Source organism: Anopheles coluzzii, chromosome X, assembly GCF_943734685.1.
Source record: "Anopheles coluzzii chromosome X, AcolN3, whole genome shotgun sequence".
NCBI classification, from domain to species: Eukaryota; Metazoa; Arthropoda; class Insecta; order Diptera; family Culicidae; genus Anopheles; species Anopheles coluzzii.
In genome coordinates, this window is record NC_064669.1 from 15,934,538 (window position 1) to 15,960,479 (window position 25,942).

Sequence of the window (25,942 nt, forward strand, 5' to 3'; positions counted from 1 at the left end):
GAAAATTTGGTCACACAATAGGCTCCCGCACACGTAACGATTCCTTGAACACGAATCTTCTTGTCAACACTAACGAAAAAATAATTGCAGACCTTTCTGAATGCATTACACGACAAGAATCTTTTCCGAAACAAAACAAAAGAGTTTTACACAATTAAACGTCTCTCTCTCTCTCTCTCTCTCTCTCTCTCTCTCTCTCTCTCTCTCTCTCTCTTGTTGGCCTACTCACGATACTGCACGTCGATGTGACATGGCACGGTCATTTAAACAATGATTCTCCAGGATGCTCGGTCCCTGACTGCAGCCTCCCATCCATGTAGACACCCGATCTCCTACAGGTCTCGATTCATCTGATCCAGCCATCGAGTTCGCTGTGCTCCCCTGCGCCTTATGCCAAACTGGAGTTCGCTGTTCAATACCTTCTTCTGGAGGGGCATGAGTCCGGCATCCTCATAACATGTCCCAGCCATCATATCCTGCCAGCCTTCAACACCGTCAGGATGCTCGATTCGCCATACAGCTCAGCAAGCTCGTGGTTCATCATCCTCCAAACTCCATGCTCGAACACACCGCCAAAGATGATCCGGAGGATGCGTCGCTCAAACACGCCCAGAACGTTTGCATCCTCCGCTCGGATGGTCCATGACTCGTGTCCGTAGAGGACTACTGCGCTGATCAATATGCAATATATCTCACATTTTGTGCAGGCTTGATACCTTCTGGATCTCAGCAGTCAATGTACGTATTCCCCTTCATTCCCCGATTCAGTACGGCTCACGAGCAGCATGGGGTTCCTTGGTTGGTTTTTACATTTGGCATTTTTTCTCTTGATGTATCTATTTGGTTCGTCACATGACATTGAAATAGCCTAACTGTTTTTGACTTAATGTGATCGGAAGCATACGGGAAGTACAAGGAAAAAGGGTTTTTATCTGACGCAAAAGTTAAATATCATTGCAAGAAAGAAATATTCAAAACAGAGATAAGGTTGTTCGAGTTAATCGTACATATTCGATGCCTTACTGGAAAGCGAACGCACTCATCGATATTTGTCTGAATGATAATGGAGAGTCATTTTGGGAATTAGCAATTGCAGCGCTAATCTAAACCACTCGCCCGGATTCTACGGAACTCGTTGGGACTCATTCAGACCCATCCGGATATTCATTCGCACTGATCCGGACTGATCCGGAGTCGAATCCGGTTATGATACGGAGTAGTGATGGGCGTTTCGGAGCGCACCAACGGCTCCGTAGTCGGCTCCGGACCAACGGCTCCGTAGTCGGCTCCGGACTAACGGCTCTGCACTCACGGCTCCGTTCCAATGGCTGCGGAGCCGGCTTCAGGCCCACCGTTCCGGGGCCGGCGTAGAATCAACGGCTCCAGACCAACGGCTCCGAACTAACGGTTCAATAGAGACATCATTGTATGATAGCGTAATAAAAAAAACGAATATATCTTCTCGCACGTGTGGAAACCAATACACGATGTGATTGCAGTATTGACATGCATGACGTTGTGTAGCATTCGTTGGTCTCGCCTTTCTTAACTTAACTTCTTAAATACAGTCTTTCCCCGAGTTACGCGACACTTGAGTTACGCGAATTCGAGTTACGCGAATTTTTTATTTTTGACAGTTCAGATGTCAAATCAGTACAATTTTCTCCATCAATTGTCAAATGAAAAATAATTATCAATATTTCAAAATTTAAATTCACTAAAAAGTCAGAAATAACTGAATTCTCCACACCAATTGAATCAAATAAGTGATAAATTACATAAATGAACTAAATTCAATCAAAAATCATGATAAAGAAAGTATATTTTTACTGTAAAACGTGATATTCGACTTACGCGAAAATCCGAGTTACGCGAATGTCTCCGGAACGCATTATTCGCGTAACTAGGGGAAAGACTGTATTCAAAAGTCATCGATGTTTTTTTTTTGATAAATTCTTTTATACATGACTTACTCCGCTATTTACGGATTTTCTCGATTGAAACTTCATTGGAAAAGTTATTTTGGTCCTTTGTGTTAAAACCGGCTCCGGAGCCGTGGGTGCGGAGCCGGCTCCAGAGTCGTTGGTGCGGAGCAGGCTCCGGAGCCGTTGGTACGGAGCCGGCTCCGGAGCCGTGGGTGCGGAGCCGGCTTCGGAACCGTTTTGCCCATCACTAATACGGAGTCATTACTAGTGACTCTATTCAAAATGAATGCATTTCTGGTATTTCAATTGCACTTCTAGCGGCCCGAAAGGCACTAAAGTAGGGGGAGATTATGGAACGGAGCATGATGGAGAAAATCTTATACATTACCTACAGCGGCGGATTAAGGGTATGGGGGGCCCTAGGCGGTAAGACGAGTTGAGGCCCCTTGTAAATGGTAAATGGTGTCCGTGGGGGGGGGGGGGGGTGGTTCGGGCACTTGGGTTGGAAGATTCGAACAGTTAACTTGAAGCCCATACGATCGTCAGTCAGTCACACAGCTTAAATCAGTCACAGGCTTAAATGTGTGTGGGGGGGGGGGGTGCAAATGACTCACCAGCCTTGGGGCCCCAACGTCCATCCTTCCGGGGCCCTACTCTGTCCATAAGGCATACATCTAATACATACGGCATACTATACACTAGCGATCTACGCGGCCCCTAAATCGGCGGGGCCCCAGGCGATCGCCTAGTCCGCCTACCGTTAGATCCGCCACTGATTACCTATTACATATATAATACATTTGGCGCGGGCCGCATCCATTGGATAAAAACTATGTTTCAATCTTATTCTACAGATACCAATTTACAGTTAAACATTGATTGTGGGTAAAAAAACAAATGATATGTATTGTAGTAAGCAATGCATTGTTCTTGTTCCAAAATAAATTATTTTGCGGACCACGTTTGTTGACGCCACGGACCTCAAGTTAAAGACCACTGCACTAACCAACCATTCTTGATCAATGACAATCTATCGGAGGGAGTGGTGTCCAAAAACCAAATATAAACCCAAGAATCTGTACATTTAGCGATAGCCAATGAGTTAAGAGTTAGAAATGGGTAACATTCTGTCGGTGGGTCATTCATTATATCTGGCCATTTTATGGCTTGAAAGTGTGAGTTGTTACTTTTTTTTTAAAGATTGCTAGTAATATTTCCAACGTACCCAGTAACCAGTGAAGATTTTTTACTGTAACGTGAAAATCGTCTCGTGTAACGGTTACATCATGGAGCCATGATAACTTGATGAAAGTTGAGCTATAAAAATGATTCTAATCGATAGTAAAAGAGGGCAATATATTCTTGCATGTTTTAAATACTTCGAATCCCAGTCTTGAGAAATTATACTTAAAAAGTATCACATGTTTCAATGCCAGGCGAGCGTGAGAATACATAGCAATGTCATCTGCCCAAAACACCAAACCAGCCGAAACCAAAATGGTGTAAACGGCTTAGTAAACTCTAAATATTGAGAGCCAATTATTTAATGGAACATGACCACGTGACCCGGGAATGCGATATTTAAATGCGTTAGCGCGTTCGTTAACTGCTCAATAATAGTCTTAATTGCATTCAGAAACCTGATCGTGCAATTTACATAAATGTTATTAATAGGAATATTACGCTTAAAGTGAGATAGACGAATACTTTTTGTGCACACGCACTCGTCAAATGATGTTGAAATCTTTTAATGTTTTTAAATCGTTTAGTTGGTATTGCACTCTTGTAACGCTTAATTTTTAGCAAATCGTATGAATTGATATAATTACTTTAATGCGGCCATGAATCACCTTTTCCTGTAAAATATTCTGCTAGACAAATTCGTTTTGGACTCACTGTATTTTATTGCACCGAAGAATTGTAGCGCGTTGATTCTGCAGCTTTCTGAGAACGTGCAGACTTGTGTGGATCCAACGGTGATCTAAAGTAGATGGCCGCACATGGTACTCTAGGATCAATGGCCTACGAATACGAAAAATGCAGTAAGGATTCAAACCTCCTTAATTCATCAGTTCACACAATTTTGTTTTATCTATATTTGCTCGCATTACCACGCTTTTTCCGTTCCACCCGGCTTGCTTGAATAAGCCTAAATTTTGGCACTGTCTTGTGTTGATTAGGCACTGAATTGTGAACTAATAAGAAAAACGTGCCTTTTAATGTAAAAAATAAACATGTAATTGAATGACGGGTCCGACCGGTCATTAGTTACCGTGTCTCGGTCGACGATCAGGCCCATTTTTCAGTTTTAGAAGTCACCTGTGAGATATGAGAATGAAACAGTTTCAACGTGCGTTTTTTTCAATATTTTTTTTATTTACAAATACTTCATAACAAACAACTGCTTGTGAGAAAATGGGGATTTGGAGAAGGAGATAGTTAGAGAAAGATCCAGAGAGAAGGTGAGAAAAAAGTAGTAGCTACTTCGTACTAAATATTCTATGTTTGTGGGATGTTTAGCGGAGCCAAGTGTGGAGCTGTTTTTTTTTATTCTGGAAGAAATTTGAAGGAAAAACATCCTTCCCACAGGGGAGTTTGTAGTGTGAAATAGATAGAAAGAGAGAGAGAGAGAGAGAGAGAGAGACAGAGCAAGAGTCCGTGGAGGAGTAATCCAACTTCCGGTATTATTAATAACAACTATTATTGGGGTTTGTTTTTTGTATTGCTACTTAAAAAAGTGATTCGATTCATTTTTTTCCTCACCCTTTTCTAAAATGTATGCGTATATCTGTTGTGTGTTGTGTTAACGTTCTATATCTTCGTAGGTATATTGCTTGTTTTCTGCAACACGCGTCAGTGTTTGTATGTATGCTTTGTTTATTATTGCTACAAGATCGTAAGAGTTGTGTCTGTGCGTCGACGCATTCAGATTAATCCAATGTGCTACAAAGTTTACGTCCTTTAAATCTGCGAAAAGCATATCCCCTCCTTGCGCACGCTGTGGCGCGGGATGAAAAAACTAATGTTAAAACATACTCCCATTGTAAAATTCTATTGTTTTTTTCTGCATTGTGTGTGTTTTTTTCTGTGTATCATGCTTCTCATAATCTATATAGTGCCTGCTTTTAGAACCTACAATACATATTGGTATTAGTGTATGCATGTGTGTGTGTGTGTGTGTGTGTGTTATAAGGTGCAAGATTGTTTTATTTAACGCTAAAACTAATATGTTAAACAAATACGTTAACAATAAGCTAAACACACAGTGTGTGAGAGATCGATCGGTTCTGGAATACTGCAACCACCGAACCCTCACTTGTGTTAATGGGTTGAAGAAGGCCCTGCACATATTTCATTTCATGGCCTCTCTGTGTGCTAGTCGTACCTACTTACTTTCGTACCGTCACATCTAACACTAAATAAGCATAGTGTGCATCGCTGTAAACAAAACACAAACACAAAAAATCCCAAACAAATAAAAACGAATCAACTCGAGGAGCTTTCAGCTTCAGCCTTCGTGCTATCGTTGCTTTCAATTACGATCTAGAACGGAATGGTTTTCCAAGCAAGGACATAGAGGGAGGGAGACATAGAAGTGGGAACGATCCCGAACGATCGAGGAGAAAGGGGAACGCGGAACTTAAAAACATTGTTTAAAACGAAAAGCTTTGGTAAACGAGAACTCCGCTATTGGTGGTGGTGGTGGTGTCGGTGAACGGTGTTTCGTGTTGTCCACTTCAGGCGTGCTGCGTAACGGTTCATGGTTCGGCTGTTGCACCACCATCCGGCGTGGGCGTCGTCGGCTGCGGTTCCACCGCTGCCCTGCTGGTACCAGTCGGGGATACGGGTTTCGTCGCTGGCGGGACGGAAAGAGAAGCAGCCGAAGAGGGAGGAGGAGGCGTCGGTTGCTGCTGCGGCTGCGTGGCGGTCGGCGAGTGGGGTGACTTGGCGAGGGCCGGCAAGCTCGTGCGGCCAGCACCGGCGCCGGACAGCTCGCTGCTGGAGCTAGCGTTGCGCGAATGTTGCACCGACCGGTCGTCCGGATCGGCATTGATTGCCTTTTGTACGAGCGGTGCCGGTGGAGCCTTGTTACCCGGCAGCTGGTGCGACGTTTTCGGCGTCATCTGCATATGGTATCTGAGCGAGAGAGGAAGAGGACATAAGATGGTATTACAGATCATGATAAAGTGAGTAAACATTAAAATGGAGCCGTCCGGTGCAATGTGCTTGTGATTAGGCATTTCATTTCGTTGTGTTTTTTGTCTTTCACTTTGCTTGTACTTCGTATTCAGGCCTTTGATTCGAAGGCCCACTCTGACCAACTCTGGACGACTCCAACTACGGCCGACTCTGGATGACTCCGGCCGATTACGAACGACTCCGGCCGCCTCCCGACGACTCCGGATAATGGTGGGCGGACCTACCTTCCGGAGTCGGTTCCGAAATTATCGGAGACAAACCGTAGTCGACTCCGGATTTTTACCAATTTTACCCATCACTAATTCCAGCAGTCTATTACAGGGTTTCCAAGCATCTTTCTAATGTGCACATCAATATTCACCCCCACCAAGATGTTTTTCAACAGCTGCCAAATGGTGTTGTTGTATCAAAATACAGTTTTTGTTCTTACACATGATTTTCAACACACCACAAAGAACTGTCACAACTCAATCCAGCTTGAGACGTGTAGAAAATCATTTGGAAGGACTGAAATTTCATTGTGGTGCAAATACAACATTTGACATCTGTTGAAAGACATCTTGCAAGCAATGAAAAATGTTGTTGACATTGGAGATTGCCTCGGAAAACCCTGTATTTGATTCGAAACCCTGTATTGCCTGTATGCCATAAAACAAAATAGACTTACTTGTAAATATTTTCCGTACTCTCGACGACACCCTGCGTTAGATTAAGGCTGCGACCCTTCATGCCCGTCTCCTTGGCCGGCGGGGACCACCAATTGACGACCCGTCCAACCAGCGGCACCTGTCGCAGTATGCCCTCCTGCCACAGCTTTTCCTCCGCCTCGCGCTGCAGATCGATGGTTGCCGCCTCGATGCCCTTCTTCAGGATTTCTGACATCGTGTCGAGAATTTTGGAGTTCTCCTGCACGACGCGCGCCGTCTGCACGACCAGCTCCAGCAGCTCCTCAACATCCGTCTCGCTCGTCACCATGCCGAAGCTGAGGAGAAGAGGAAGAACAAGACAAGCTTTATATATGCAAAGTTTCGATGCACACGCTTCAGCCCTGTCAACACCTACCGTACACAGATCAACCCATCGCTGCTTTCAGCGTGGGAAAATGCACTATCGGTTGCCTGCAGCGCCTCGACCAGCGCCGTGTTGAGCTTGTTCAGCTCACCCTTCGCCTGGTCGGTGAGGAGCGTCTCCCAGCCCTCCGGCACGTAGTAGACGCCGCCGAGGCCGGCCCAGTCGTGCAGCTCGATCAGCCGCAGGACGCCGCTCGCCGCCACCAGCTGCTGAAACCGGGCCCGGTGCCGGATGGTCGAGTGTAGTATCTCGATCTGCGTCTCGATGCAGCCGGCAAACGTGAGCAGCTGGTCGGGCGTTAGCCGGGGCACCTGCTCGCCGTACCCGGGCACGAACGGGCAGTAGCGGATGCAGATGCCGTGCTGCTCGTGCTCGATCATTTCCAGGCTGAGCTGGCCACAGTCGCGCAGCAGTATCTGGCCGAGCCAGCTGTTGAGCCGATCGTAGTACTGCGCGTTGGAGGGGTTTTTCTCCACGGTTTGGTATGCCGGTTTCGGTTCGTCGGTCGCTTCTGGCGGCGATGTTGCTGGCGCTGCCGTGGTTGAAGTCGTAGTGGTCACCTTGGCTGGGGCCTGGTCAGATTCCGATTCCGTTCGGTTGCACGTATCCGTGTGGCCATCGAACTGGAACAGTAGCACCGGTATGCTATGGTCGAACAGCATCTAAGAGTAAAAACGGAAATGATTAGTTACGATGGAATAAATTTTTCAAATCTTTTCCATGATGAGTTGATTTTACTAGATTAACAAAATATTGCTGTAACAGTAATCGAATTAAGCGGTCGCTGAATTTATCGCTTATTTCACAGCGAAAACAGCAACATTCATTGGCGTTCCTGGAGTGTCCAACTGGACTATGAGGGACGCTGTGAGTTGCTTGGCATCGAGACATTGAAGCAACGGAACTGCAACGCTCAGAGGCTGTTTGTCGCGGGACTTCTTGACAATCGAATTCGACTCGCCCGCGCTTCTTTCGAAGCTCAACATGTATGTACCGCCGAGATCCCTACTCGACGTGAAGGAACGCCGCACTCGCTTTGGCTCCTCTGATCCGTGCGACCTTCTTCCTTCTTCTTCTTTTTGGCTCAACAACCGTTGTCGGTCAAGGCCTGCCTGTACCACTTGTGGGGTTGGCTTTCAGTGACTTTTGGATAACCCCCCCCCCCCCCCCCCATAGCAGGATAGTCAATCATACGTATGGCGGCACGGTCTATTTGGGGCTTGAACCCATGACGGGCATGTTGTTAAGTCGTACGAGTTGACGACTGTACCATGAGACCGGCTAACGTGTTAATTATTTTACTTAAGACTGAACGTGACAAATCGATGACCGAAACGTGACTTTCATGTAATGAATGTAAGCGAATTCGCTTCAAGTGGGCCACTCGCGGTCCGCTGAATTTTAATTAATAAATAACAAATAACAAATAACAAATTTTCTTATTGTTTAACTAATTTTTGTTTTCTAGAACGTTGAAAATTGTTTTTCTATTTAATTATTTTATGCCAACAAATTTACACCGTATTTCTACTACCGCCTACTCGTGCAGAACCATACATTTTGTATGTGGCATTGTAGTTTTGCGGATTCAATAGCTAATAACTGTTGATCTGCTTGTTGTATTGTCCTCAATATTTTATCAAAGCTTCATCTTCTTGTTGTTTAACGAAACATATTTTTTATGTAATTTTTAAATTTGTTTTTCTATTCATTTTTGTAAGCCAAACATTTTGTATGGAAGTTTGTAGTATTGCGGATTGTAAGGCTTATAATTTTCGTTCTAGACAACATTTTGAAATGAAAGTTGTCAGAAATTTGCGTTATGTTGTTAACTTACGAATAAGGTATAGTATTTTTTTTTTTTAAATCAGCGCGTTCTTTTTCTGTTTGCCGAACAACTTACGTCGTCATACCGGTCTATACAGGCTTTAGAGTTTTTTTTTTCAATTTTTTAGTGAGTTGTAAAGGCTACGGGAGGCAGTTCATACTAGTGATGGGCGGGTCGATCCGAACCTATCGGGTCGGAGCCATCCGTAAGCGACCCGGAGTCGTTCGGGTCGACCCGAAAGGTACAAGTAGGTTCAGTGGGTGCAACGACTCCGGTAGGTGCGAGAAAGGATAAGCGACTCCGACCCGTTGGTGCGGCGAGTTCGGGTCGGGTCGGGTCGGGTCGGGTCGGATTGAACCTATCTCGACAGGTATGTTTTTAAGTCGTGTGAGCTGACAACTCAATAAAAGGCCCATCATGGGTTCAAGCCTAGAATGGGCCGTCCTCTCGTAGCAAGGACTTATTATCCGGGTTCGTGAAACTGAATAAGTCTCGAAAGCCTGTAAAGCCTGGAGGCATGCCGCATAGGACGTTACGCCAAATAGAAGAAGAAGAATTAAATAAAACGATAAATTTAGTACCACAAGGTGCCTTTAGATGTTACGTGTTCATAATACAATAACGTTGACGAATGATAATGCATTAGGCGAAAACGTCTTTGTTATGCAATTTTTAATAAAAAGAAAACATTTCAATAAAAATAATGTTGTCAAAAATTTAGCCGAAAAGTTCATTAAAAATTCATTTAAAGTATTATTAAATTACTAAAAACTTAAAAAATAGCAAACATATTTTTTTTAGGACGAGAATTATAAGTTTTACAATCTCCAATACTTCAAACTCCCATACCAAATGCTTGGCTTACTCGTGTAGGCGGTCGTAATATTTTTTTGAGGAAAAATGAATGGATTTTTTTCAAAATTTCATAAACAATATTTTGGGATAAACAACAAGAAGATGCAGCAAATAAACAAAACAATAAACAAATTCATGCCAATACGACAAGCAGATCAAAAGTTATTAGCTTTTGAATCCGCAAAACAGCTATCTCCCATACAAAATGCGTGATCCTACCGGTGTAGGCCGTCGCAGACTGGTAAGGGGTACAAATTGAAAGAAGAAAAAAATATATTTAAAAATATGATTATTTTTTGAACGAAGTAGTGTAAAACATATTTTCCAGGCATTCTATGAATGTCAAGTCTGTACGACTTTTCTATCAAAAGATATTAAAAAAAAAGTGCAAAAACTACCCAGGGAGGCGGTGCTTGACACTAAAGTTATAACAACAATCAGGGGATTTTTTTTATATTTTCAAATGTGAACATATTTATGAAACATATAAAAATGAAATCAACTAATTTGCATGAAAATAATAAGCACAGCAGGCGCTTATATTGGCTATCGCTTAGTGTTTTAGCGGTCCGCTACATTTGACTTTTAAATATGTATCCAGCGCCGTTCTGTCTTACATTAACAAGTCTCCTTGTTCATAAATTAGCTTCATCTGGTCACGTTTTCTTTTTACTTTGAAAACGTTGAAATAATGGAGAAAATGTTTCAGCGCAGAAGAAATAGTTAAATACGATCAAATGTTTGGATGTCCACCAGTAAATAGTGTACGGTAATTTATATATTTTTTTCTTCTCCTTTGGCTCAACAACCGCTGTTGGTCTGTCTGTACCACTAAATGTACTTCTAAATAGCTTAAAGATCATGTTGTTCGATGAAACGGCGTTCCAAATCAGGTTGCAAAAATCCATAATAATTTTGAACAATTCTCCTAATTATTTGAATGTTTTCTATAAATGATTGCAATCCTCCATAGTTCCATTTCAGTTGCATTTTTGAATCAAGTATTTCATTAATCAACTATTCTACTTTACGCTATTGCACTTGAGCGTAAAAGCGACATTCTATGGAAAACTCCAAAAAGTGTTTCCACTAATGAAATTCAACAGGACCATATAATGGAACACTAAAATAGTTACAAAAAATAAAGGAATCCATCAAATTCGATAATTCGATCGAATTGCGCGTACTGCTCATAATTGCTGTGTTTAATTCAAACCTCTGTATTGAGGAATCTAGTAAAAAAGTAAATGAATTGTTATTTGAAAATCCTAGCAATCAGATCAAATGATTGTTTTCGTTATGAAATATTACTTATTATTAAATTAAATTAAATTAAATTATACTTACATTGTAATTGGCAGCACCTTCAAGATAGTATCGATACTGGTCGCTGGAGTCATGAGCTGCCACTTTGCTCTGTGTGTGTGTGCGTAATAAAAAAAAAGACGACAACAGCGATTAACAAAACTACTAGACGAAAAACAGGTAACAACATACCAGCACATTAATTCCCTCGAATTGTAGCAATATCTTGCCCAGCGCCTGGCACGAGTCGAACGCGGAAAAGATGCGCTCGATCACGGTGTCAGCGCCGAGCGCTTGCAGCACCGCCCAAACGCTCAGGCAGGACACCCGATTGGACAGAATCGGGTCGCTGTCGAAGACGGTGCTCGGTTTGGCGGTGATCGTGCTCGGTTTGTGTACCAGCACGGACGGTACGCCGGTCAGCCCGAGCCAGCTGTTAAGGCTGAGCGTGAATGAGTTGGGCATATGTTTCGACTGAAGAACAGAGGGAAGAAGGGTTCCGTACCCCGTTGTTTCTTAAAAAAATCCTAATTTGTGTGTACCTGGTGAAACGTACCTTGCCCATCCACGTGGCGGTGAGGGCGAGCCCGGCCAGCCCGAGCCCCTGGCAGTGCAGCCACATGCGCTGGGCGGCGCAGATCGTGCTGAGCGCGAGCAGATCGTCCGATACGCCGGTGAGCGGGCTGCCGACGGTCGCGAACAGCAGCAGCGGCTGCCGCCCGGCCGCCTCATCCATCGTGAGCATGCTGTCGAGCTGCTGCAGGTCCATCCGGCCGCCGCACCCGTCCGGTGCGTCCTCGGCCCGCTGGCACGGCACGACCCGAATACAGGACAGCGGTAGGCCCAGGTACCGGCAGGCATGCTGCACCGTGTACAGCTGGGCCAGGTCGGCCAGATAGATCGTGTGGGCGGCGGTGGGAGGTCGCGCGTCGGCCCTCGCCTCGCCCTGCTGTTGGATCAGAGCGAGCCGTATCGCCTGCAGCGTACACTCCGCCTCGTCCCGGCAGTAGTTCGTGTGGCAGTCGGCGAACTTGAACAGCCCCCCGAGCCACCGGGCCGCGTCGGTGGCGAGCCGCGACACGACCCGGGCCAGCTGGTGCCGCTCGAGCGCCCCGAGGTAGGCGGCGGTCGAATGCTGCAGTATCGCCAGGTGGGACGCTTCGTCGAGCGGCGGCAGCACAAACTCCTGCTGGTCGGTGCCGCCGTCCTCCTCCGGCAGCAGGGTGGCGAGCAGATGCTCCAGCGAGGCCAGCACCTCGGCGTGCGGCTTACGGGCCAGCTCCAGCCCGTACACCCCGGACGCGGCAGACGCTGACCCGGACGACTCTTCCGACGAGTCGCGCCGCTGCTGTGACGTGGGCGGCTGTGACGGTTGCGGTTGCGGTTGCGGCTGCGGTTGCGCTTGCTTCTGCCCTGCCCGAACGTACTCCAGATGGTTCAGCATGCCGGAGGCCTGCGTCTCAATCTCGGCCAAGCTGGACCGAACCTGTCGGTGGAAAGCGGAGGGGAGAAGAATGTTGTCAGTGATCGGGGGGCCCACGTCAGGAGGCGCGCTGCTGATGACGCTGCTCTTACGATCGAAGCCGCTATCTCCGTCTGCTGCGTTTGCACCTCTCGCGTCGCCATCGACGGTTCCTCCTGGCCCGGGTCGGTCGGGCCCGTACCCCCGTCCACCTCCGGTTCCTTCATCCGGCACCGTCCTACGGGTTAAAATAAAACAGCCACAAAAACACGCAAACACACGGGAGGTCTGCGTTCGGCGCGGCGGGGTGAGTAAAGCACGGACACTTTTGCTCTGTGCGAAACGGTACGGGATTATTTATGTGGCAAAAACGTCATCGAAACCAATACACAGCCATGTCGGGGGCTGCAAAACGCCACGGATAAGCCGTACGGCGCGGGTTGACGTACGGGTTAGGTTAACATTGACCGGGTTGCTTGATTCGCTTTGTAGTGTTTCGGCGCTGCTGTAGTGTGGAAAAAAATGAAAATAACCAGTGGAAAAGATGTGAGATTATTTTTCGAAGCTTATCGAAGCGCATTAGAAAAAAAGTATAAATTGTTGACACCGATTTCGATGCACGGAGCTTCTCATGATAATTGCAAAAAAATCATTTTTCTCCAAACTTTTATTAAACAACGAAAGCTTTCTCAAATTACTTGCTTTTAACGTAAAATGAAGTAGAACGAAATAAGTTTGTATAACGTATAAAAATATATGATAAAAATAGTTCATGTTTACTTCTTGCTTCCGATGGGAGCGGGTTCGACACCCTTGGCACAATTATTCCCAAAATTGCTGTACGTCAGCTGTTTACTGTCAAGCCGGCTGCGGACGTGTGAGCGTGAGCGAGACAAACAGCATGCCATCTGTCGTGTGTTGCCGATTTTGTCGACAGGTTTGGTTTGTTGTGCTTTGTGCGCATTGAAAATTATGTATAGACGAAAGGCCATGAGAGTGACAAAATGATGACAAATTTTTCAAAACGTGAGCTTTTGTCACTTTTTTTAGCTTTTGTCATAATTTTGTAACCTTGAGCAGCCAGGAAAAAAAGTTGACAAAAGTTGACAAAAAGTGACAAAATTTGACGTCCGCGAAAAAGCGTAAACAAACAACTATTTGGCGCAGTTGTGACCCATTGCTACGATAATAGTGCTAAAATGCATGATTCTAATTGATTTATGTACCTATTTCGTGCTTTTTAAACAAAATATCGATGATTTTCAGATGTTGGAGCTTTTTGTCGTTCTTGTGTATGTTTTTGGTGCGGCCACGAGGAAAGCTCTTTTTGCAGTTGACAACCAATTTTGACTAAGTTGAATTTTTTTTCAACATTTTGTCAGCTCCGTGGCCACGCGCTATATGAAATTCTTTTTTGAAGCTTTTTATGTACATTAGAACGTCGATTATCCGGGTAGCTCGGGACCGGACGGTTGCCGGTTAATCGCGATTAACAAGTATATATACTTGATTGATAATTTTTTTTCTATTGAATTTAGTTCATTTATGTAATCTATTACTGATTTGAGGCAATTGTTCAAGAAAATTAAGTTAATTTCTGTCTCTTTAGTGATTTTAAACTTTTGTAAACATTGCAAATTATTTTTCATTTGACAATGGATTTAGAAAATTGTCTGTCAAAAATAAAACTTCGTGTAACTCAAATTTGCGTAACTCGGAGAAAGACTGTAAAAAGTGCTTGGCACCCAGGGAAACATAAACAAAAATGGTATCCCAAGTGCCACAAATCCACTAAACGACCACTAAACGGCTTCTAAACGACTCAATTTCTCTACCTAAACGGAATATAGAAAGACTTCGTTTAGCAGACGGCAAACGACTCATGCATTCTAAAAATAGCAAAAAAGCTGGTGGCGCTCTCTGTTGGTGGGATACCCCAACCAGTCATCGCTTGAAGGAGAGCTTTCTCATTTCCTCTATACTGTTGTATGGTTTCGCATTGAAGTTATGCATCGCTAGAACTAGAAGGGCGATACAATTGTTTAAATACTAAACTCCAATGGAAACCATCAGCCCTGAAGCAAGTGAGATTTGAGTAATGGTCGTTGGTGTTGATACCCACGTACAGGCGGTCCCCGAGATACACGGTACCTCTTATACGCGGATTCGGAGATACGCGGTTTTCTAAATTTGACAATTCTTTGAGCAAATTGTACTGATTTGACACATCAATTGCAAATTGCCAAATAATTTCCGTTTTGATCGAATGTTCAAAACTATTTCAAAAGGTTTAAAACAGTTATATTCAGTCAGAATCATATCAAATAATTCATAAAGTGACTAAAACCGCCCCCTACTTGCAAAATTACACGAAAATTTGTGATATTTTAGCTGGAAATCACGAGATTCGACTTACGCGGAAATTCGAGATACGCGGTATTTTGCGGCCGTTTTCGGTCCCCATTAACCGTGTATCTCGGGGACCGCCTGTATCTGACCACACGACCATTTATATAGATTTTTGCTCGGAAAGTTAGAAGGCTATATAGGTCATGATAAGATGAAACTTGCCGAAACACATTGCAAGAAAAGGATAGCAATATAATGATGAGTTGTAATACGCCATCTATTGATCAAACCAATGAAGCTGTGGAGCTTTCATTTTTTTTTTCTATGGATATTAAATTTTCCAGTCGTTTAAGCTTAATCTGTGGCGCTTGGGATAGCATTCAAAGTGTTACTCAAGTACAGGCGGTCCCCGAGATACACGGTACCTCTTATACGCGGATTCGGAGATACGCGGTTTTCTAAATTTGACAATTCTTTGAGCAAATTGTATTGATTTGACACATCAATTGCAAATTGCCAAATAATTTCCGTTTTGATCGAATGTTAAAAACTATTTCAAAAGGTTTAAAACAGTTATATTCAGTCAGAATCATATCAGATAATTCATATAGTGACTAAACCCGCCCCCTACTTGCAAAATTACACGAAAATTTGTGATATTTTAGCTGAAAATCACGAGATTCGACTTCCGCGGAAATTCGAGATACGCGGTATTTTGCGGCCGTTTTCGGTCCCCATTAACCGTGTATCTCGGGGACCGCCTGTATATTTTACGACCTACGCGGATATTTGAGATATGCGGTATTTTGTGGCCGTTTTAGTCCCCATCAACCTTGTATCTCGGGGACCGCCTGTATTTGCGTAACTAGGGAAAATACTCTACACTGTTTTGTAAATTTCAGTTTAGACAGTTCTTTGAGCAAATTGTACTAATTTGACACATCGAATGTCAAATGCAAAATAAATTCCCTTTTGGTCGAATTATAAAAACCATTTTAATAGGTACAAAATCGTAATCTTTAGTAGAAATCCGATCAACCAACTAATTTAGTCGTTAAAACCTACCTATTCAATCCAAATTATACGAAAATTAGCTATAATCTGTCTGAAAACCTCGAAATTTGATATACGAAAATAAAAAAAAAATACGCTATTGCTTCGAGTCCACATTAATAGCGTATATCAGGGGTCACTTGTACGTGTGTATAAAAGTCGACCTTGCACCTGTCAGCCCTACAATCTGACGTGTATCGCGTACTGTTGGACAGTTTTGAGTCGACATTCGGAACAGCCTTTGGCTCTGGAGTCGGACGGGGCCTGGAGCACATATCCCTGCACACACAACCGATATCATTGATCCGGACCAGTCCGGTGGTGTCCTTGGCCGAGCAATCGATTAGTAAATACAGTATCGTCGTGGTCCATCGAAAAGCGGTGGTGGTGGGACGCGAAAAAAGGAACTTTTCTTACAGTTTGTTTACCTTACGAGACGCCCTCCGGCTACGGCTAGGAAGCAGCGTAGCGGAAAGCAGAATGGCCGCCGCCGGGCAGGGAATGTTACTGCTGGTGGCCCTCTGTCTGTTCGCGTCGGTCGCTGGTGTCGATCGAAACAATTTCAAAACCTGCGAGCAGAGCAGCTTCTGTCGGTAAGTGTCGGAAAACGCTCTGTCCCCTCTATCTGTGTGAGTGTGTATTATCCCTGATTTCTTACATCCCGGTTACTTTTCCATGTGTGTGTGTGCGTTCTATGCAGCCGGCTGCGCTCACTGGAACCGCAGACGAGCGAGTTCGAGGTGCTGCCCCAGTCCCTGCAGCAGTTCAAGCAGTACATTACGCTGACGCTCGTGCACCAGCGCACCCGGCATGAGTACGTGCTGAAGCTGGCCTGCCTGAAGGGGGCCGGCTCGTTCCACATGCAGGTGGACGAGCGGGAGCCGCTGAGCGTGCGGTACCGGGTGCAGGAGGCGCTCGTCCAGGAGCCGCAGTACGCCTCGACCAAGGTGGAGAGCACGTCCGGCACGCTGATCATGGTGGCGTGCGGCGAGGCGCCCGACGTGAAGGCAGCCGTCCAGGTCGCCCCCTTCAAGGTGGACTTTTTCCAGCAGGGCAGGCTGGTGGTGACGGCCAACGGCAAGGGCATGATGCGGTTCGAACATTTGCGCCGCAAACCGGAACCAAAGACCGAGCAGCAGCTGCAGGAGGAGGCGGCGGCCGACCGCGGCGAGCAGAAGGAGGATGGCGGTGAGCAGCAGGCTGAGCCGGTCGCACCGGCCGACGACGATCCGGGCGCGTGGGAGGAAAACTTTAAATCGCACCACGACTCGAAGCCGAAGGGCCCGGAGGGGCTGGCGCTCGACTTTACCTTCCCGCAGGCGAAGGTGCTGTTCGGCGTGCCGGAGCATGCGGACTCGTTTGCGCTGCGGCACACCGCCACCAAGGGCACGGATCCGTACCGGCTGTACAATCTGGACGTGTTCGAGTACGAGCTGAACAACGGGATGGCGCTGTACGGCTCGGTGCCGGTGGTGTACGGGCATGGCGAGACGGCGACGGCCGGCGTGTTCTGGCTGAACGCGGCCGAAACGTGGGTGGACGTTTTCAGCGCAAACCGGGACACGGACGTGGTGTCGTCGCTGGTGAACCTGGTGTCGTGGAACAGCCAGACGGAACCGCCGGCGGCCAACTTCATCTCGGAGAGCGGCATCATGGACGTGTTCGTGCTGCTCGGGCCCGGCCCGATCGATGCGTTCCGACAGTACACGGACCTGACCGGGAAGGGGCCGCTGCCGCAGCTGTACGCGATCGCGTACCACCAGTGCCGCTGGAACTACAACGACGAGCGGGACGTGGAGATGGTGTCGGCCAAGTTCGACGAGTACGACATCCCGATGGACACGATGTGGCTGGATATCGAGTACACGGACGGGAAGCGGTACTTCACCTGGGACCATCACAAGTTCCCCCATCCGGTCGAGATGATCCGCAACCTGACCGGGCTCGGACGCCACCTGACGATCATCATCGATCCGCACATCAAGCGGGACGGCGGCTACTTCTTCCACAACGAGTGTACCGACAAGGGCCTGTACGTGAAGAACAAGGACGGCGGCGACTACGAGGGCTGGTGCTGGCCCGGCTCGGCCAGCTACGTGGACTTCTTCAGCCCGGACGCCCGGCGCTACTACGCCGACCAGTATCTGCTGACGAACTTCCGCGAGCAGGCGGAAACGGTCGGCATCTGGAACGACATGAACGAGCCGTCCGTCTTTAACGGACCGGAGGTGACGATGCTGAAGGACAACCTGCACCACGGCGGGCTGGAGCACCGGGACGTGCACAACCTGTACGGGCACATGCAGCTGATCGCCACGTTCGACGGGTTGCTGCGGCGGGGCGAAGGGCGCCTGCGTCCGTTCATTCTGACCCGATCACACTTTGCCGGCAGCCAGCGGTACGCGGCGGTCTGGACCGGCGACAACATGGCCGAGTGGGGCCACCTGCAGGCTTCGATCAAGATGTGCCTGTCGCTGGCGGTCGCCGGCATCAGCTTCTGCGGTGCGGACGTCGGCGGCTTCTTCGGCAACCCGGACGGCGAGCTGTTCTCGCGCTGGTATCAAACGGGCGCGTTCCAGCCGTTCTTCCGCTCGCACGCCCACATCGACACGAAGCGGCGTGAACCGTGGCTGTTCCCGGAGGACGTGCGGCTCGTGATACGGGACGCGATCCGGAAACGCTACCGGCTGCTGCCGTTCTGGTACACAGCGTTCTACGAGCACGAGCGGCGCGGCCTGCCTATCATGCGGCCGCTGCTCGCCCACTACCCGGCGGACGTGAACGCGTTCGCGATCGACCATCAGTACCTGCTCGGCGACCAGCTGCTGGTCGCACCCGTGCTCGACCAGAAGCAGCAGCGCAGCCGCGACGTGTACTTCCCGGTGCGGGCGGACGGCCAGGGCGACTGGTGGTACGATTGGGACACGCAGCAAAAGCACACCAGCACCGGCGTGGAGGCGATCCCGGTCGACAGCTACAAGGTGCCGGTGTTCCAGCGCGGCGGCACGATCATCCCGACCAAGGAGCGGATCCGCCGGGCGTCCACGCTGATGCGTCACGATCCGTACACGCTGACGGTGGCGCTGGACCGGGAAGGCCGGGCCAAGGGCACACTCTACATCGACGACGAGGAGAGCTACGAGTACCGGCACGGCCACTACCTGTACCTGGAATTTGAATTCCGTGACGGTGTCCTCAGCAGCCGGTAAGTTCCTTTTCTATGCTCCATCCTGTTCGGCCACTTGGCGTAACGTCACATCGTTTTATGAACCATTTTATTAAATCATTCGTATCGCTCCTTTCTTTTGTGCTGCTTGCAGGAAAATCGACATGACTGCCAGCTACAAGACGGACACGTGGCTCGAGCGGGTGGTTATCGCCGGGCTCGGCAAGCAGCCGACGGCGGCCACGCTCTACACCGACGCGTCCGGCGCTGCCAGCGGACGGTTGCATCTCGAGCGGGACGGTGACGTCGTGACCGTGCGCAAACCGGGCGTCTCCATGCGCGATGCCTGGTCGATTCGGCTCGATTTCTAAGGGAGGAAGGAGTGGGCTATGAAGCTGGTTGGAAAAAAATGTTATTAGCTAAACTCAATCATTTACTGTGGATGCCTTTCGATTCGAAATGGTACCACTATTGCACAGTGAACAACGGCTATACAAAGCTTGCAAGATGATGCTTTTATTATCACTTTTGTCATTGATTTTTGGTAGTGCTCAACAACAACAAATAGGATAATCACTCACGCTCTTTTCACGCAGAAATAATTTAAAAACAAACATCGCGCTCACGCGGCCATGAGCCGACGTATGGAGTGGAGTCATAATAATTTTCACAGTCATTTTTTCGTTGTAATCAAACGATTTTTTTTTTTCTTTGGCTCAACAACCGATGTCGGTCAAGGCCTGCCTGTACCCACTTGTGGGCTTGGCTTTCAGTGACTAATAGATTTCCCCCCATAGCAAGATAGTCAGTCCTACGTATGGCGGCGCGGTCTATTTGGGGATTGAACCCATGACGGGCATGTTGTTAAGTCGTACGAGTTGACGACTGTACTACGAGACCGGCTCACCAATCAAACGATATAAAAATTAAAACTGTTACAGCCGTTTGTCCACTGTGTACTGATGTAGTGAGAGAATGTGACCTTGGGTGGAATGAATTTTCGTACGAGAACATTAATAATAGACCAGCGAGAGGAAACTACTGAGCTCACCGCTCATTCACCAGGAAGCACTGTGTCCCGGACGGAACTGAGGAAGGAAGGGAGAGAGAGAGAGTTAGAGAGTTTGGAAAGGGACTTACAAAATTATGTGACCAATTCCGAGAGTAGAATTTTCAATAAAGCAATCGCTTTCCACAATCATATTTTCGTGTTGTTTGTTCCATTTATTATCGAACAAGAAATGCACATCCAGCATCCAGTTTGCTCCAGCAGCAAGAATTGGACTGAGAATCGATGCTTCGTTTTCGTCGTCGTACCTGCTTGCCGGAGGCTCAGTCAGGGCCTAACTGGGAGGCAATATATTGACGACGACAATCTCCAGGTGGTAGAAGAGTTCTGCTATCTTGGGACAACGACATCTAGAGCGAATTCCGGAGACGCATACCAGTGGCGGGAACTCGGAATCGGACCTACCCGATTCCGATTCCGTGTTCACAATCAATTCCGGAGTCGATTCCGATGCTGGAATCGATTCCGGAGTTGGCTCCGGAATCAGAATCGGCCCCGGAATCGGAATTTGATTCGGTTACGGGAACAGAATTTACTCCAGAATGAGAATCAGTTCTTGAATTGAAATAAGAAGTTTCAGAGGCGAAATCAGTCTGGGAATCTCCATGAGAATGTATCGTACACAAGTAAATTTGGATTATTTGCGGCTATCAATACGTAGCATCATTGTCTGCGCCTACACGCGAGGTCCAAAACAGCCGAAGTCATACAAAATCATGAAAAAGTCTGCGCCCTTTTGTTCCGGTGTCCTCGTGAAGTTTACCGAGCCGAACCGAATAGTTGTGTTCGATAATCATGTGTGCGTATCAGGTAGCAGCATTTGTACTGCTTACCTGCCGTATGCCGCTGTGACAACGCATCAAAAGGACATTTGTAGCCGTGAGGAAATTTTTCTTTGTCTCTTTTGCCTTGTCCTTGCCTTTAGATCCTGATGAGTGAAGCATGCATACCTTTCGGGTACGTTCGGGGTATAAGCTCTGTCCCTCTCATGTTAATGGTGAAGATAGAATCGTATGCCATCAGCTCTGCATTCGGGCGTGGACAGGCCCGTGGACGCTGTCTGTTCGCACGCATTGTATTCAAATACCTATTCTTATGTATATGCCGAAACCGACTTCGATCTTGAAGCCAATTCCGAATCTGAAACCGAATCCGATTCCGGAGCCGATTCCGATTCTGGAGCCGATTCTGGAAACTGATCCCAGACCTACTACCCGAAATCGATTCCAGAAATCTTCGGAGCTAGCCGGAATCGATTTCTACTAAAACTTCATTTTTCCCATCACTAGTGCATACTATGGGCTTTACCGACTGCTGAGATCCAGAAGACTTCGAACCTGCACGAAATGTGAGACATATCACACATTAATTCGCCCGGTGGTGAACTCTACGAACGTGAGCCTTGGACCATTCGAGCGAAGGATGCAAACATTTTGTGAGTTCGAACATGGAGTTTGGAGGAGAAGCATGGACCACGATCTTGCTGAGCTATACGGCGAACCGAGCATCCTGATGGTGGCGAAGGCTGGCAGGATACGCTGGGGCTGGGGCATGTTATGAGGATGCCGGGTTCATACCCCTCCAAGAAGAAGTTCGACAGCGATTCCCAGTTCGGCATAAGGCGCAGGGGAGCACAGCGAACATGATGGCTGGATCAGGTGAAGAGGGACCTGCCGGAGATCGGGTGTCTCTACATGGATGAGAGGCTGCAACTAGGGACCGAGCATCCTGGAGAATCATTGTTTAATTGACCGGGCCATGTCACGACGGCGTGAATAGGGCAACAAGATAAAGAGAGAGAGAGAGAGAGAGAGAGAGAGAGAGAGAGAGAGAGAGAGAGAGAGAGAGAGAGTTCCATTATCAATATTAATTTACAGGTTTTTGCACTGCAAGGCGTACTTGGGCTCCGTTCGGTGTTGTAGGAGCCGGCACACTTATCTAATACAGAGGTCTCCAAACTACGGCCCGCGGGCCACAAGCGGCCCTCAAAAGCCTATTATGCGGCACTTGGCAACTTTGTGAAGGTTAAAAGAAATAGTTAATTGTGACTATTTTTAAAGAAAACGTAATTGTTGCTTTTTAGAGACGTAGACCAAGCTTTAATAATAGAAAGCTATAGGAGTTTATATATTATTTTAGTATTTTTTTTATAAAGACGAAATTGAAATGTTCGCATTAGATACAGGCAACGGAAAAATGGCGCTCAACACCATTATATGTGAAGCAATGCGGCCCGCGAACTGAAAAGTTTGGGGACCCCTGATCTAATAGACTATTGGGCCGTTTATTATCTGCCGTTTTACTTCGTTGGGGGTGTTTATGTTAAATATGGTTAAACAATCAGTTGAAGTACGCTTCGGCTTCCCACCCTGATGGATTCGACAGTTGAAGAGAGATCAGAGACCCTGATGGATGGACCTATTATCTCCTTACATGCCTACATGTGGCAGGGTGGATCACACACACAAACACCGCTGTCAAGTGTTGTGCACTTCTCGATAGCTTGAACCTTCCCGTATCTCGAAAGTAGATAACGAAGCTGCAATAGTGACCACACTGTGCTGTGAGTTGAGCTTCTTCGTCGATCTTATTCGAGGTTAGTCTAACAAGGGCGTGTGTTGCATTCGTTATTGTTTGGTTGTTCTGCTGATCCCTAGAGCTTACGGTTGTCAGCATTCGTCACCGCTGTGCCTCCGATACGGTGGCATTCAATAGTCTGATAGCATTGATTGCCCTGTCCGCACAAACAACATAAGCTTAACGATGGTACAACCAACCGATCGAAGCCACCAATGGCGTTTTAATATCGCAATGTCCCATATATTTATTGGCAGCGTTTAGTTTCACCATTTTTATCCACATCCTCCACAACCGGGGCAGGCGATTATTTGCCCATAAGTTCGCGCTGTTGACAGTTGCTTGCGCTCCGCCCCCGGGACGCTGGTGTAGAGCGAGAATTATTTAAATTCATCCATGCCTAAAAACGGTAACCTTGTTTCTGTCACCCAACAACCTCCACGGCACACACATACACATACAAGCGCACCCGATCAAGCTGTGGATCCGATGCAGGATGCATACATTTAGGCGCGTTCGGTTTTGGGCCGGGCGAACGGTCGGACTTTTGCCATCAAAACCGGTCCGTTTTTATGATTAGTTCGTGTCTGTGTGTTAGTCACCATTGCCGGCGCATTGTGATTGACAATAAATTTACTGCACCCTGTCCCGCGCGTCCTGTGTGTTTGCATTGTGGGTATGCCAAAAACAAAAACAAAAAAAAAAAAACAGAAAAAATACCAAAAAACCAAAAAGTATGTACATCGAAGGGACCGAAGCGTTCGGCCAAAAGTTGATATCGCGGGTGCGCGAGAATGTCTCGTAACACAGTCTAGCCATAAATCAATTTTCCTCATTAATAACTCATTCGGGACCGATAAATCACTTCGTAATGATGCCTTTTTTTTATTGCCCCTGCCATTCGCCAACTTTGTGGGCTTGGGTTTGGGTGTCGGTCCGTTGCGGATGCGCTCGCTGGAGTTACGCGTGGCGCCCCATGCTACTCCGACCTGTAGAGCGTCGGAAAGAAGCGAACAGAAGTGACAAGTGACTCCTGTGAGATGGACCGCACCTGCAGCAAGACACCGGATGGTCAGCGAATGTATAATTTTAATGCTGTTTGTTATGCTGTTAAGAGTTGTTAGGAGGGGTTACGAACTTCGAAAACTAAAATTATTATACTCAGTTGTTTATTGAAATTAATCTGAAGATTTAGTTTTTCACGTTTTATGTTCCACCGAAGTTCGCTCTTTGTCATTCGCAAACACATCCACCTGAATGCTGAATTGAATTTGCTTTGCGGCAAACGTTTTACGATGCAAGTAAGCGGAGCGATCGTGTTAGTTTTGAGCAGAAACACATGATTCTATAATAAAAAAAAATCCTCTCCCGGTACAAACAAATACAAAAAAGGTAATAGATAATAGTAAATAAACCATACCGAGGGCACACTCCATTGCAGACCGGGCACGGTGACGACCGTTTCGAGTAGTGGGACAAGGCCTCGCGAATTGGAATACCCGCCGTGGACGACGGTGCTGTAAAATGTTTATTGCTCAAGTTGTTGATGTCGCTTGTAAAACAATCTTCTGACAGACCCCCCTCCCTGACGACTGGGTGAAATCGAGCGTTGAGTAATTTATTGCCAATAGGTTTAGCGGGTTTTTGTTTGTTTGTTTGTATGTTCTGGCCTGTGCTCAGTGCGTTTTTGGTGACTAGTTGGCTAGTGTAAGTTTGGCGTTGACTTTGCGTTGCTGCCTTTGTGTCTTGCGGAATGGTTTTTGGTGTAACTAGCCACGTACTGTACTGTAGATAGGTACATGTTTTATGGCAAATTTTAAAGGTCAAGCAATCAACTGGCAGACGTGAGCCGACATGATGTACCATGAAACAGTGACATCTGAAAATAGAAAATTGCATACTTGTAGGAGAGTATTGTTAACAAAAGTTATGCAGCATTACATTACGTGCATTCGTACAAAAATGTAAAGTCAAATAAGCATTTTAAGAACTTAGTGAAAGCATGACCGAACAATATGTTTTGCACGAATGTACTCTGAATTGTTCTAAATGGTATTTTCGTAATTTTCAATAACACACAACTGTAGGGATTCAGATAGGATTCAGATGAGATCGGTATCAATCAAATCAATATAAATTTCAACTAATCTAGAGCTCTATCTAAAGCAAAGTTAGATGTAATTAGAATTAAGTTAGGAAGTAAGAAAGAATTAACTGTCTCTTTGATCCACAAACCACCGAGTAGTACGGTTGACTGTTTGGTATAACAATGAGCACAACAAGAACAGCATACTCACTAGCACGGTTATTTGATTGCCTAAAGATATGCAAATCATAAATGTTCTACCCAGTACGGCGTCATCCATAAATTACGTAACGTAAAAGTTGCAAATTTTCGACCCCCTCCTCTCTAGTGTAACAAAGTGTAACGTTGGAAGAAACCCCCATCAAATAGTTTAGCAGCAATCATGCAAATAGCAATCATATTCAAAAATATGTTGATAATTGAATCCTCAGCACGGTTTGCAATGTGATTGCATCACCATCATCAGAAGCGTTTTTTGTCCAGCCATCTTCATGGTCCTCCATAAATATGTCCATCTTAAAAAAAAAGAAAAATCTTTGGCTTCAGATGTTGTATCATCATCAAATTAACTATTCTATTTCACATAATATTTGTTGTTTAATATGTTACGCATGTCCTACAAATTAAGAACAAAATTGGTAATGTTTGCAAGAGTTTAGGCTGCATTTACGATGTATTTTCAAAAGTACGACAAATGATCAACTCTGACGAAAAAAACGGCAATGCATCGTTACTGGGACGATCCTGTATTAAGTTTTTCCGTCCGTCCGTCCGTGGTTACAAAATTCCACGGATAAAATGACGGATTATTCGGCTGCATAGCACATAAAAAGTAGCGAGATCTTTTTTCAACCGGCATAACCGCAAACGTTGTGAAGTTACCAAGAAGAATCCTCGTTTATTACTAAATTGTTTTCCCAAAAAAAAATAAATAAATAAATAAAAATATTTTGTGTTACGTAACAACAGTTACACTCCCCCTCTCCCCATGCAATA

The 25,942-nt window shown here is 46.3% G+C and overlaps 2 protein-coding genes and 1 long non-coding RNA gene across 3 annotated transcripts; 1 reads left to right on the forward strand and 2 right to left on the reverse strand.

Moving 5' to 3' along the window:
* Nucleotides 1-4,276: 4,276 nt before the first annotated feature.
* LOC120951607 (pyridoxal-dependent decarboxylase domain-containing protein 1) lies at nucleotides 4,277-13,082 on the reverse strand. Its single transcript, XM_040370409.2, has 7 exons — nucleotides 12,760-13,082; nucleotides 11,741-12,670; nucleotides 11,377-11,658; nucleotides 11,227-11,295; nucleotides 7,188-7,858; nucleotides 6,793-7,107; nucleotides 4,277-6,062 (listed from the first exon to the last, which is right to left on the reverse strand). The coding sequence occupies exons 1-7, from the start codon at nucleotides 12,871-12,873 to the stop codon at nucleotides 5,684-5,686; spliced, it is 2,760 nt and encodes a 919-aa protein (XP_040226343.2). The 5' UTR covers nucleotides 12,874-13,082; the 3' UTR covers nucleotides 4,277-5,683.
* A 3,163-nt stretch (nucleotides 13,083-16,245) lies between these two features.
* LOC120949822 (neutral alpha-glucosidase AB) lies at nucleotides 16,246-20,417 on the forward strand. Its single transcript, XM_040367357.2, has 3 exons — nucleotides 16,246-16,641; nucleotides 16,749-19,253; nucleotides 19,369-20,417. The coding sequence occupies exons 1-3, from the start codon at nucleotides 16,529-16,531 to the stop codon at nucleotides 19,583-19,585; spliced, it is 2,835 nt and encodes a 944-aa protein (XP_040223291.1). The 5' UTR covers nucleotides 16,246-16,528; the 3' UTR covers nucleotides 19,586-20,417.
* On the reverse strand, nucleotides 20,123-25,008 carry LOC120959270 (uncharacterized). Its single transcript, XR_007452763.1, has 2 exons — nucleotides 22,183-25,008; nucleotides 20,123-22,011 (listed from the first exon to the last, which is right to left on the reverse strand). It is a non-coding gene; the product is annotated as an uncharacterized LOC120959270 (long non-coding RNA).
* Nucleotides 25,009-25,942: the final 934 nt, after the last annotated feature.

What these genes read in the sequence shown, in the direction of transcription:
- LOC120949822 (XM_040367357.2), top strand. Translation starts at nt 16,529, where the DNA reads ATGGCCGCCGCCGGGCAGGGAATGTTACTGCTGGTGGCCCTCTGTCTG. An exon ending in GAGCAGAGCAGCTTCTGTCG is followed by an intron (nt 16,642 to 16,748) that starts GTAAGTGTCGGA and finishes CGTTCTATGCAG; the next exon opens with CCGGCTGCGCTCACTGGAAC. An exon ending in GACGGTGTCCTCAGCAGCCG is followed by an intron (nt 19,254 to 19,368) that starts GTAAGTTCCTTT and finishes TGCTGCTTGCAG; the next exon opens with GAAAATCGACATGACTGCCA.
- LOC120951607 (XM_040370409.2), bottom strand. Translation starts at nt 12,873, where the DNA reads ATGAAGGAACCGGAGGTGGACGGGGGTACGGGCCCGACCGACCCGGGC. An exon ending in CGGAGATAGCGGCTTCGATC is followed by an intron (nt 12,671 to 12,759) that starts GTAAGAGCAGCG and finishes TTCCACCGACAG; the next exon opens with GTTCGGTCCAGCTTGGCCGA. An exon ending in AAGGTGCTGCCAATTACAAT is followed by an intron (nt 7,859 to 11,226) that starts GTAAGTATAATT and finishes TTTTACTCTTAG; the next exon opens with ATGCTGTTCGACCATAGCAT.